Source organism: Micromys minutus (genome assembly GCF_963924665.1).
Source record: "Micromys minutus genome assembly, chromosome: 7".
Classification (NCBI taxonomy): domain Eukaryota; kingdom Metazoa; phylum Chordata; class Mammalia; order Rodentia; family Muridae; genus Micromys; species Micromys minutus.
Window position 1 is genome coordinate 37246992 of NC_137976.1, and position 14102 is coordinate 37261093.

At 37.3% G+C, this 14102-nt stretch overlaps 1 protein-coding gene across 1 annotated transcript in view; it reads right to left on the minus strand.

Annotated features, from left to right (window-relative positions):
• Positions 1 to 2420: 2420 nt before the first annotated feature.
• The window catches only part of TOMM70 (translocase of outer mitochondrial membrane 70), a 28890-nt gene continuing 17208 nt past the window's right edge, over positions 2421 to 14102 (minus strand). The window contains exons 6-12 of the mRNA XM_080918800.1: positions 13673 to 13880; positions 11620 to 11754; positions 10531 to 10638; positions 8984 to 9100; positions 7385 to 7482; positions 5579 to 5701; positions 2421 to 2873 (exon numbers count right to left, since the gene is read on the minus strand). Of these exons, the coding sequence (XP_080774926.1) occupies positions 2720 to 2873; positions 5579 to 5701; positions 7385 to 7482; positions 8984 to 9100; positions 10531 to 10638; positions 11620 to 11754; positions 13673 to 13880 (943 nt within the window). The 3' untranslated portion in view covers positions 2421 to 2719. The remainder of the gene's footprint in view (positions 2874 to 5578; positions 5702 to 7384; positions 7483 to 8983; positions 9101 to 10530; positions 10639 to 11619; positions 11755 to 13672; positions 13881 to 14102) is intronic.

Consider the following 14102-nt stretch of genomic DNA (forward strand, 5'->3'; position numbering starts at 1 on the left):
AGTAAGATATCAGTCGATAACATTTTTCTTACATTTTTATGGCTTTATCCTCTGATGTACGCACTCTGAAGGGGAGTGCTCACCTGCGCTCACACTGGGGATTACCCAGACCTCACATACTAAACATCCTCCTCGAACTGCTGCAACTTCACTCATACCTTGCCGTCTTATTTTCTGCGTTGCTATGTGACTCGCATCTCTTACCACCCAAGTGCTGAGATTACAGGCATGCTCCACCATACCAAATAATTTTAATTAAAAAAGTATTATTTGAAAAGCAAACTGTATACTTTTCACAAAGGCCAACTCATTGTTTTTATTCTGTTAAAATGATGGTTTATGTTTAGTTATTTTGCCCACATGCATGTTTATGCACTGTGTGTGTGCCTGTGTGTATGATGCCTGACTAGGCAGAAGGTGTCAGATCACCTGCAACTGGAGCTACAGACAGTCTGTGAGCTGCCACAGGAAGTCCTGGGAACCAAACCTCTCCAGTTCTCCCTACTTCCTTCCGAAGTAGTTCTTCTGTGCCCTCTGTGGTGTTTACGGCTTTAGTTTACATTCTCAAGTTCTCTCCATGGTTGAGACTATAATTAACCTCCCTTGTAGAATCAGCATGAAGACCTTAGCCCCATGATAACATGTGACAGATGGCTCTGTGGGCTGCTATACAAGCCTAAGAGAGATAAAGAATGAATTCTTGCTACTGCTCTTCATAGAGCCTTATTTCATTCTTAGAGAGATGAATATTTGCAGGAAATTTCATGACCACATCAACAAAAAACTTGTATATGCTTATCTTCAAAGTTAGTTTGAATCAACAAGAAGAGGGTTTCAGTTAATGAATGAACAAATTTTCTATCTTTTCTGTTTCAAAAATGGATAGAAAAGCTTGAATGTAGTATTTATTTTGTGAATTTACATGTGAAGCCATTTACAAAAGTAAAGATACAGACAGATGCAGCTTTCAGTGCAGTTTCAAATATGTTCACAACAAGCAAAAACATTTTTGAGTATCTGGAATGACAGTTTTCAATGGCACATGCTTCAGTGTTTCCTACCCAACCCCAAGAAAGAAGGGAGCAGAGTAGAAGTTGTCCTTATTAATGTAAATACAGCCATGCAAATAAAAAACTTCTAAGCAAAGAGGTCACATTCAGAGATGAGGAGATTTCTGTATTTAGGATTATCATCACTGGAGAATTATTTCACAACAAAATGAAGAGCTCTCCAACTTTCCATCGCCCCAGTCCCCTTAGATTATGTTAACTGCTCCTAGTGAAATCAGCCATAGGCTTACCAGCATCGTCCAAAAACTGACTTTATAAGGAGTCAGTTCTAGTATTTCCTAAAAAGACAGCATCTGTAGACAAAATCATTTTGGTTTCAGTGGGATAAAGCACCCTTTTAAATAAGAGTGTAAAATGCTCCTTTACTCTCAACAATGTAAACTGTAATTAGACTTTATGTCCATAAGTCTTAACAGGCTTGCTTTTTAAAAATCATTTCACTTAAATAAACCTCAACCTGTCCTGGATGTTGGAAACAGACTCAGTAAGAACACATCCCTCCCCAACCAGAAAAATCCAGCATATAAATAAGTAAAAGGATAGTCTGTGAAAGTGACGAATAGAAACAGCTTAGAGATTCAAACGAGAAGGTGAGGTACAGAAAAATGTGAACAGGACAAGAGTAAAGTCAGCTGTCAGTATCCCCTGGAGATGTGGACGTGGACCATCAGTCCTTAGAGGTCAAGGTCACCTCAATACAAAAAGTACTCTATGTATTGGACATCTCTGAAAATACTGGCTCAGATCCCTTACGTTAACAGCCACAGCTACAACACTAAAGTTTTCATTTCAGAAAGTATGCCCTGGCTCCAGGACTCACATTCTTTTTGAACCTTTACCAAATTTCTGTCACTAGAAAATTTAAGCTAATTAAATATTCCTATATATCATCACATGTACTCCGTCTGTATGTGGGTTGTTCACATACACCCACTTTCTTTAAAAAGCATACTATTAAATAGTACTTACTATGGAATAGGCACAGGCAAGTATATACACGTCTCATTCATCTTACCTTCCTTGTTCGGTCCCTTATTAAGTCTTCCTGTACAAGTATCAATCAGAATATTTTGCTTCTGCATAATTTACTAAAGTTCTACAGAATCAGAGGCACTGTGCATGCTGACAATAGAGTAAGTCTTTCAATTTTACTGAAATCCATATTGAAGATTTTCACCCTTCAAAAAAATTAAAAAGGATTAATTGAATACAAAAGAAGTCTATTTTACAGCACTTACTATGTTAAAGACTAACATACTATAAAACACTCACATATTATACAAACATCTGTAAAAACAAAATCATTCAGAACATAATCCCCACTCCAATATTAAAAAAAAAAAAACCAAATCAACAAATCAAAGTTTTTATTTGCATGGCCAATTACTGTTTGTATTCTACAACTTTGTTTTAATGTCCCTTTAACATGTTAAAAGCTTTTGTTGCACAGGGATTAAAAGCTTCGGAGACTGCAAACTTCCTCCAATGGCCACGCCCACTACACCTAAACATGAAACAGATGTAATGAATGACAACATCACAAAGGGAATACTAAGTTCCACCATTCAACAATTCATGACAGTGTCTTAGGGGTCAGTTGAAGAGGGGGTAAACTTCTTTGAAAAGAGTCCGTCTGTTTCCCCTGGTGTTTATAATGTCGGCGGTTTTAATCCGTATTTCTTTGCTACTTCTGTCTGGGCATGGGCAGCATCACAGAGTGAATACAGGTGAGCCATCTCCATTTCCGACTTGGCCAAGTTGATAGCTTTGTTGAACATGTCAATGGCTTTCTCCATGTTTCCTCTAAAAGAGCAAAAATCCCAAGATTCTTCAACAAACAGTTCTCAATAACCAATAAAATTTAACTGTGCTGCATGAAGCCTTCAACTATAATCTAGTAAAATGTTTCTTTCATAATAAACAAGAATGCCTAGCACAGCATACTGAAAGCACCAGTGAATCCACCTTACATTTCAATATCCACCCCATCTCTCCTCCCAGGCCTGACCTTCCACAGCTCTTCCCCCACTCCCCCGTCCCCTTCACCCCTGAGAACGGGGACACCCCATGAGTATCACCCCACCCTGGCATGTTGGGTCTGCAAGGATAGGCACATCCTCCTCACAGAGGCCAGCATGATAGCCTACCCTGTCTACATTATCTTGAATCCTTTGTTAATACAGGCAGACTAGGGCAATTAAGTTGGTTACTTAAAAAATCCTAAATTTCCTGGTTCCTAAGCCTGTATGTTTCTGGTGAGGCTTCTGGCAACAAGGAACACTAGTAGCCCTCAAACGATTGCCCCTTAAAGGACTGAGTCCACACTCTTACTACCTTATCTCTCACCCCAAATGCCAAAAACCAAAACTTTGATGCAGCCAAAGGTCAATCCCAGTTCCCTGACCATGTCAAACCTGATCACAAAGAGCCTCAGATTATTGCTTCTGCTGAACTCTGATCAAATAAATCCCTACCTTTTAGGGCCCACTTCAAATATAGTATTGTATATTCCCCCACCTTCTCTTCCCAGAAAAATTAAATACTTCATTCCTAATATTCCTTACAGTTCCATTAGCCCCGTAAAAGAAGCAGATGAATGTTCACATCACCTTACTAGCTCGCTCATTCGTGGGTATCTTTCAGTTCTGACAGCCAAGTACAAAGGTTGGTAATTACTATCTGTTTTTGAATAAATGGACCAACATGCTATGGCTAATAAAAGTTACCTCTTACATTTAAGTGTGGCTAAGTATTACAGTTACTAAGAAACAACTGTTTACAGTAAGTACTGTTACCTATGTATACATACATGTGCATAATACTTAATTACTCATGTGCACAATCCTGCAACTAAGATCAAAGTCAATACTAGGTAACTCAGTACCACTAAAGGTGACCATATTTAACTGCCTGTAGTATATGGCTAACACAATCAACTATTTTTGGTTTATATGGATCCATTTTGACAATAGCTAATCTGCAAAGTATTAGTGTAACCAGCAATGCCAATCATTTGACTTTAAAGTAGAATTCAGATGAACACTTTTTGAGACAAGATTTCTAGCCCAACCTACCTAAAACTCCCTATGTAGCTTAAGAGAACCTTGAACATCTCTAATCCTCCTGCATCAACCTTCAGAGTTCATTTAGAATCTGTTGCATGCCCAGTTGTAGTGCTAGAGAATAAACCCGGGGCCTCAGGCATGCTAGCTAAGCACTTTATCAGTCAACTCCGGTCCCTAGACCTACAATCAGCTCTTAAGTTTCACATGCATTAGTGTTTTGCCTCCATGTATGTCTATATGAGTATGTTGGATCCCCTAGAACTGGAGTTATAGACAGCTGTGATCTGCCACGTGGGTGTTGGGAATTGAACCCAAGTCCTCTGGAAAAGCAGCCAGTACTCTTAACTGCTGAGCCATCTCTCCAGCCCCCAAAATGGACTTTTACAGTACAATTTACCATACAAAGAAAACTCCCTCAACCCCTACCCTCTTAAGGTACTGTCTATGAATATAACCTCAATTAAATGTCAAGTGCTTTTATATGCTTTGATCAAGCACAGTTATGAACCACTGTTCTTTGTAAAAGAATTTTATTTGCAAAAAACAAATTAACATAAGAAAAGGTATTTGTACATATCTGACATGAGAAGAATCACTTTTTTTTTTTGGTCAGTCTTTTGGAGGAAAGAGAGCCACAGGAAGAAGAGCAGACTAATAGGCAATTAAGAGGATTTATGCTGATTCCTGACAAGTGATAGTGGCAAGATTGGTGCCTTGATATCAGTTAAGTATGACTCAAGTCTTGTCCTCAGTAATGTATCACAGCGTGACATTGTTAGCCTAACTGGCTTGGGAATTAGTTTCTGTACACTTTAATTATAGATTGGGAACGTTATAAAGACAAGTTTAGGCCAACAGAACTGAGATTTGGAAGGTACTGAAAACCAGTACCTGGGTCTATAATACATTCTGGAGGAAATGCCAATATTAAAGGGGCATAGTTCACTACATACATAGCTGTCAACATTAAATGTAGACCTTAAGTGCAACTCTGGGTAAATATTTACACAAAGTTAGGGAAATCAGAACTGTAAAATGTCCAACCAAACCAGAGGTTTCATGAAAACTCAGGAGCTCAGAAGATGTGTTACAACCTGTCCAGTTTCTTGATTGGTTGCTTCTTTGTAGCGGATCAGATCCCACTATGGCCTAGCTGTCTGTTCCCTGTTGCCTTCTGGTCTTCCCACAGGAAGGAATTGTGCACCATAAGGACCTCACTTCTTAAGGCACAAGCCTGAAAGCTTTTATAAGTGTAACTTTTAATTTGGAAAAAATAATGAAATGAGGCAAATCTGAATTCCCTAATTTTTAGGGAAGCCTGCATCAAAAGTACAGCAAACTTAAAAAAAAAAAATTAGTCGATACTGATTGATAATCAAACAGATGTAACGAGAACAAAAGGCAGTAACTACTACATCTCTAAGAAGAAGCTTGACAAGTTACCTCTGCACTTCAATAGTCCCCATGGTCTCATAGGCAAAGTCACATTTGTTGTCAATTTCAATAGCTTTGCTGATAAGCTCCAAACCTTTATCCAAATCTTGCTTCCACTGAAGTTGAAGTAAACTGGATTTGGGGTTAGATGGGGGTGGGGGAGAGACAGTTAGATGGACCCAGTACCGACAGAAATATAAAATATGACTTGGGTTCTTCCCTCCAGAAACAAATAGTGTATAAGGAAGCAGAAACTATAGCAGCACACACAGTGGAGGCTTCTGGTCTCTATTTCTGATACTTAGTACATGGCCACAGATGTGTAAGTCATGATGCAGTTTTCTGTTTCTCTGTATTTCTAAGAAACAGAGACAACGACTTTATATACAAATACCAACCCCCTGTTTCATTCCCTTCCAACTCCTGTTGGAAAAAACCAGTTTTGACTGCTGGAAGGTCCCAGAGAAGAGTTTTGTGGGCTAAAGTCGCATTATTTTGGTCTCTTATCTACTCAGCTACCGGCACTGGCTGATTTCTAGTTGTATATTCAGCCAATTGTCTCAGTTGTTTGGAAATAAAACGTATGTTAAACCCATTGTGAAAAAATTGTTCTGCAAATTAAGACTGCTTCTCCTTTTACTGATAATTATTTTCTCTTTACAAAAATAAAATTGTTGCACCGTTTTCACTATATTATAAATTCTGAATAATTTATACAACCATTTCAAAAATTAAATGTAAAAAATACTTGTTTTACAGCCTTTACTCGCCCCCATTTATGTATATGTGCGGCACATACATTCAAGAGGCCAAAGAGGGTCTCAGATCCTCTGGAACTGGAGCCACAGGTGGCTGAGTTGCCTGACAACATGGATGCTGGGAACTCAACTTGGGTCCTCTAGACAATAAGGACAGCTCTTAGCTGCTGAGCAATCAAATTGGTCCAGTCCTTTCCAGTCTTTAATTTCATTGTCACAATTTTTCTTAAACGTCACCCACAGATGTATATCATAACAAATACAAGAATTATTTTAAGCTTATTTTTTTGAGAAAGGTTCTCACTAGCTCAAATTCAAGATCCTTCTGCCTCGGCTTCTCAATATTTTAATCTTTATATAGTTTACTTTCCTGCACAAATAGATACACACATAAGTATTACACATTACCCTACAAGTGGCCATTATGGTACACACTTTAATTGCAGAACTTGCAGGGCAGAAGTTGATGTTTATGTGTTTAAAGTCAGCCAGCAATATAGTGAGACTGATTCCAAGCACTCAAACAAACTTGCATTCTTAAGAGTTCTGCACAATGTATCATAATTACAATTACTAGTCTTACATAATTAGCCATAACAGAAATACTATGAAATTACATACTCACTGGTCAACTTGGGAGGTAAAATAATATATACTTGTCTGAATGATACCATTAGGCTGTATACCATGTAACTCTGCCACCAATGATTACTTTATACATTTTGTTTAACAACTAAATTCTCCCTTGTTGGCTGGGGTGGGGAGGCTGAACAGACACCACACTCAGATTGTCTCAAGCAAGGTAGAAAAGACTGTTGTCTAAATTATCCTCACCTCTACTGTGGCAAGCATGTACACAAATTCACACATGCACAGATATAACAGGTTCATATGTACAAAAATTTAAAAAACAACCTACATAGTGTAATAAATTGATCAAATAATTGATAGGTCTACTATTATCTGAATTATTTCTGTAAGGCTGAAAGAAATATTACATTACTGTGAAAGAGATTTAGTATTTTATTGAAACAAATAGATCCAGAAAAATACATACCCTTTATGAACATAAGTTGTAGCATTATCTGGTTCCAAATCAATACATTTATCATACATTTCATCAGCTTTACCAAACTGTTGTTGATCTGTTAGTGCCTATGTGAAGAGAAACTTCAGTTAGATATTAATGTAATTCTAACCTGAAAATTAAAAGCATACTCCTTATTAAGTATTAACATTTACTTATTCACCATCAAATTATGGCTTGAAATTAATTTAAGCCAATTTAAATTTTATATCTTAACAAAATTAAAAGGTTTGGGAAACGGTAGAATATACAAAAACCTACCTTTAATGACAGCTATATCAATCACATTTTCGTAAGCTTATACTTGTATTTATAATTTATCACACTAATAGTAAGGGAATTAGTCTAAGGGTTAGTTATTTTAAAAGATACATTATAAATATGGTAACTGTTATTTACCATAACAACTAATGACCTGGCTGAAAGAAGACTTACTTTCATGAACACTATGTCACGGTTTAACTTGGGAGGTGCTCCCATCTAAGCTTTGAGAATTAAACAGTTTATACTATGTAACTTTTCTAGAAGCTATGGAAAATAAGTTTTAAGTTTAAATATGTGTATATAAAGTTACATTAAATTTTCAGTGAAGTTATGCCAGTTCAAATTTTTGAAGAAACTTTCTAGGAATCAAACCCATTCAAAGGGAAAGGAGAAATGTGCAATGTGGAAACAGGCTGCAGAAATGACCTTCCTGTATTACTTTCACTGAAGGGCAGCACTCTTTGGGTTTTCGGTGAGGTAAGAAATTTATACCCTAAGCTCCTGAATTCTATGGCAAAGGTAAGGATGATTACTGTCCACTTATAAATGTTCATTTTCTTTGTTTACCTGTATAGTTTTACACAGCAGATGCTTTTATAGTTAAGTTACATGTGTAGTGAGCTTCATTTTTATAAAGAAATGGAAAGAACTAAGACTGAAGAGAGACAGCAACTTCTAGGTTGGTGTGTGTCCCAGATTATCAGCTGTTGCCAAGTGATGTGTAGGACACATGGTAAGAATGTCCCACAGAAATCAACTTCTCACAGGCCTTCTTCAATAAACCCTCCAAGGCTTTATGAGATGTCACTAAAGAGTATGAAGGAAAGCTAGCAACCCCACAAAGGGATTAGGGGAAGAGTCTAACAGAGACTGTAATAATTTAATATTTTCTATTTCTGTGATCATTCCACAAAGCCCTTAGTGTTTTCTTTTGTAATTAAAAAAATAAAAAATTAGAATCTGGCATCTTATAAACTCAGCACTTGGAGGCCAAGTTGTTCTTGATCATGGGTTCAAGGCAAGCTGAATTTAGTGTAGGTTTAAATCTTGCTTTTTTGTAGTTATAACTCTAAAACAATAAATAAATCTTCAAGAATTTAAAGAGGCTTGGTGATGCATGCCTTTGGATTTCTGAGTTCAAAGCCAGCCTGGTCTATACATGCCAGCCAAACCTACCTAGTAAAATAAACAAACAAAGAAAAATAAGCAAACAAGCTAGTGAGCGCCTAGAGGTCAGAGGTCAGCATAGTTCCATGCTGGATTCAGCTTACAAATGTAGTTCTTAAAAATTATTTCTACACTTACCTGGGCATAAAGTGCATAGCCTTCTGCACACCTTGGAAATTTCTTTATGACCTCTTCAAAACCTTTCATAGCTGCCTGGACTTGTGAAGAATTGTTTGCTGTATATGCCTGGCGATACTATATAAAAATCAAAAAAACTCCAGTTAAAGAGCTAAAAAAATAAATAAATAAAACTGTCTGAAGCCTTAACATATCATACTAGACACAGAACATTACATACGCATTTCCAGAAGAGCAGGTGAGTTACCCACTACCTACCTAGAGATTTATGTTAAGGCATTACATGATTGGACAGGGAGAGGTAAAAGAGAAAATTGGGGGAGGAAGAGAGGAGAAAGGGGAAATCAAGATGGAGCTCGAGAAGGAAGAGCTGGATTCAGGTGGACTTAATAGGTAGCTTTTAATATTTTAAGGATTTTATAGCTTTTTTTAAAAAATCTTATATGGAAGGTCAGTTTGTATCTTTGTCCATTGGGCATAATTTTATTGTATAGAGGGTTTGTGGGTTGAGAGTTGAATATATAAACCTGTATGAAAAGCGTCATGTTTGTGTTGGGCAATGGGGTAAAGAAGCACGCTGGAGCAGGAGCAGCAGAGCGGGCGGAGTGAACCACCTGGGAAGGGATCTCGGGTAGAGTGTGACTCGTGGACTGAGTGACAGTCCATGCGCTCAGCTCCATTTTAAGCGGCGCCCACAGGGGTTGATAAAGAGATAAGACAGATCCAATTAAATATTTACTGCAACATGTACCTTCCTTCCTTCCTTGTGTAAAGGATTAAGAGGTGTGGCTTTTTTGGAAATAGTATGTCCCTGGGGGTAGGCTTTGAGGCTAGGCCCACTTTCTCCCATTTATGGATCAGAGGTAAGTTCTTAACCACTGCTCCAGTACCATGCCTACCTGACTTTTGACATACTCTCTCTGACATAACCAAGTACATGTTTCCTTGTATAAGCTGCCCTAGTTATGGTGTCTCTTTACAGCAACAGAAAACTAAGACACGTTAACTAAGCATATAGATGGCATAATTCTGATTTACTTTTCTGCAGTGCCAGAATTAAAAACAAGGACTTTACACATACTCTATCACCAAGATACATCCCACCTACAGACTTTTTAATGTAGTGATTTCATTTTCATCTTAAACCTATAATGCTTATGACACAACTTTCTATAGAACGAAAATTATTTTAGGACTGGCCATAAAGAAAGCAAAAGCAGTTAAGTCTTGATATAACTATGCATTATTTCTTTAAATTATCTTTGATACCCCGGTACTAGTTTATGGTGGAGAAGTAATTCTGTTTTAGACTCAGGAGCTGGATGTGCAATGCACAGCTGTAACAGCACCAATAGGAAAGGCTGTGGCAAGAGGGCTGTGAGCCCAAGGCCAGTTACACAGAGAAACACGCTTTCAGATACTTTCCTCCCTGAGATCACTGTTTTGAGAAAAAAAGAGACGATTCTGTAGACAACATGACACTCACTTTGCTTGATACTATGAAATACAAATGTGCTTATGAAATGACAAGGTAAAAAGGCACCTACCAATGCAAAACACTTCTGCGCTTGTGCCAAAGCAAACTTCGGTCTTAATCTGATACATGCATCAAAATCTGCCACTGCTTCTTCAACTAGATCCAACAGAATTTTCAGCTAGAAAAGAAGACATAATTAAATGCAATAGAATACCAGGCCCTGCGTTTAAGTCTGTACTATGCTGCTCTTTTGATGTCACAGTTAATGCTCAGAATTTATTAACTGTTCAACATAAAATTACTTTGCAGGACAGAAAGCCGCAATTCTCAAACCTTAAAACCGATATCTGATTTAAAAATAAAAGATAATTCTTTTATTGCAATTTGAAAAAAAAGTAAGAAAAAAAATCCAGTGCTCCTGTACTTAATTTCAAAGCTGGTTAGAACTTTCTATAATTATTATTCACTGATTTCAGGATATTAAAATAAAGATGGAAATGGCAAGAATTTTTAAAATGCTGTTACAACATCTTATAAACACCTTTCAGAAACACTGGACAAAATTTTCCCCTACAAAGAACTTCAAATCAGGTCCATCTATAATGCTAGTCTCAGGCTGTTGAGGCTGGAGGCGAGCTCAGAAGAGCTTGCACAGCAAGTGAGACTTAGGTCTAAAATAAGTAAATATACATATTTTCAGTTGTAGAAACTTTACAACTTTCTACTCCACTGTAATAAAGGAAGGCATGCTGAGCAATTCAGACAAGACTAGGTGTATTCTGGGTGTTTGGTTCCCTGCATGTGTAGAGGGTATCAACTCCCTAGAGCTCCTCTTCAGGGGGATCTGATACCGCTGGCCCCCCTGGGAGCCTACACTCATGTGCACATACCCTACACACACGTATATAACTGAATCATTAAAATGTTTACTAAATGGGATTAGTGTTTACTCACTGAAAGCCTACAAACTACAGATGATACCCCAAAAAGGCTAGCGGATCTGTTAACAGTTTTTTTGGGTTTCTTTTGGGGGGGTGCACCTTCTCCTTCTGTATTATCAATATTATTATAAACTGTCAAGAGCTCACATGTTGTAGGAAAACGTCAAGAATCCCTGAAGAGAAGTTATCAAGCACAGCTCTAGATCAGATCTACCCACCTGTCCTCGGTGGTGATAAACGTCCGAGTTCATAGGGTCGATCTCGGCAGCCATGTTGAAGTCCTGAGTAGACAGCATAGGCTGCTGCTGCTGCATGCACATGGTGCCTCGTTTGATGAGGGCATTTGCTCGAAGCTATACACCCAAATCGAGAGAAAGTACCCGGTTAATTTCAAAATCCAATTTAGATTAAGAGAAAAAAATTCTGTAATGCCTACTATAAAGTTCATCCTTTTAAAGACTATATACAAAAGTTGGTTATTGTAGATTTCAGAGCATTTTTATTGTACCTAAAGAACACAACACACATAAGCACAACACCTCTCATCCAAATGCCCAGAAACTACTGATCTCTAGTCCCTTTTCACACATTTGTATATTCTGAACGTTTCATATACAATATGGTGTTTTCTTGTTTTCAGGTAGTATTTTCAATGTGATATGTATCATTATTTCTTTTTAAGATATAATATTTTGGTGTACATATTGGACATACGTGTTATTTCTATTTTTTTGAGTGTCATAATTAACATTGCTGTCACCATTCAGGTATGCATATGTATGTCTTAAATTCTCTGGAAGCAACATCGATAGATTTTACATGGCAACTATCTGTGTTAACATTCTGAATAACCAAAGTAGTTCCCAAAGCATCTTTGTCATTTTACATTCGTACCACAACACAATGTTTCAATCTCCTTACACTCTCACCAGTATTCACTACAATCTATGTTTTTGAGTTAGTCTTGTTGCCTGTGCTTTCAATGTTTAAAAGAATAATTATCGTCATGACATAGAAGAAAAAGGCACTTGAACAGATAATGCTACTGGGACACATTTCATGCTGCCATCGCTCGTCTGTAGAATATTCTTTGGTGAGGTATCCAAATCTCTTATACATTTTCAGATTAGGTTTCCTTCTTACTGTTGAGTTCTGAGCTTCTATTCTTGATTACGAAAAACTTTTCATGAACGTTTTCCATTCTATGGATGGTGTTTTCAGTTTTCTGATACTGTCCTTTCAAGCACAGGGTTATTAAAGCAGTCCTCCACCTCAGCCACCCAAATACAAGCCACCATGCCTGGCTCAAAAGCTGTTACCTTTCTTTTCATGTTCATTTATTTGCATATTCACAGGGACATCTGCCACAAAAGGACAATCACTTGAGTACACCCTTTCTTCTGCCATTTGGGCTCCAGGGACTAAACTCAAGTTGTTATCCTTGACAGCAAGTTTTTTTTTTTTTTTATCTTTATAGCGTTTTTGGATTTTTTTAAAAAAGATCTGTTTATCATATATAAGTACATTATAGTTGTCTTCAGACACCAGAAGAGAGCATTAGATCTCATTACAGATGGTTGTGAGCCACCATGTGGTTGCTGGAAATTGAACTCAGTATCTCTGGAAGAGCAGTCAGTGCTCTTAATTGCTAAGCCATCTCTCCAGCACAGAATTTTTGATTTTTTGAAGTTATAAAACCCCTTCCTAATACAAGGTAACAGTTAGTCCTATGTTTTTCCTAAGAGTTTTATTTTAGGTTTCTAGTTGAAGTACTTTTATACACAGCATACATAGATATTATTACTCTTTGCTGTTAAAGCTAAAGGCATGATCATGAACACAGGTTTCTTCAAAGCAACAATGCAAATACTTTGTAGCAGAATAGAATAAAGAAATCCAGTAACTAGAAAACCAGTATGGAAAGAGATCAATAAAAAGTTTTTAGGGTAACCTTAGTATGAAAATTTGATTTCAAAAGGATTTTAAGAATATTTAGAAGAGTGTCGTCATCCACACCACTGTCACCATTTTTCAAAACCAACCTTTCACAGTATGCCATGACCACAAGAGAAATCTGACGGTAAAATAAATGCTGTAGAAACTGTTTACTTTCTTGCCTGAAGGTTAAGTATTACTGCTTCAGATTCACCACATCAATATTATTAGATGAAGATTCCTCAAAATAAAAAATAGCTATTCATGGAAATGCTAGCAAAATAAGTAACCGTTTACCTTCTAACTTTCCACACGCGCACACATTTCAAGACGTACCTTCACGTTAGCTTCCTTCAAACTGATGACCTTATCTAAGTCAGGCTTGGCCGAGTTGGCACTGCCAATAAGCAAGTAGAAGGTGGCTCGTAGTAGTAATGCTTCTGCCATGTATTTGCCTTGAGCATCTATTTCCTTTGAGCATTCACTTATGATTTTGTCATAATTTTCTTCTTCCATATATTGTTTAGCTTTTAAATATCCAGAACTGAAATTGAAAGCAAACATAGGAAAGGAAAATAAATACCAAGCAAAGAGCAAATGCTAAAACCTGCTACATATGGCACTCTGAATTATCATTCCCTTCTCTACTAACCAGTCAGTATGGGGCTGGAGCTAGAGTTAGATTATTAAGCTGACTAGGAGTTCTTAACCAGCAGGATTTTCTTGAAACCTTCAAGAAACAGTTTTTAAGTGGAGATAGCAGAGT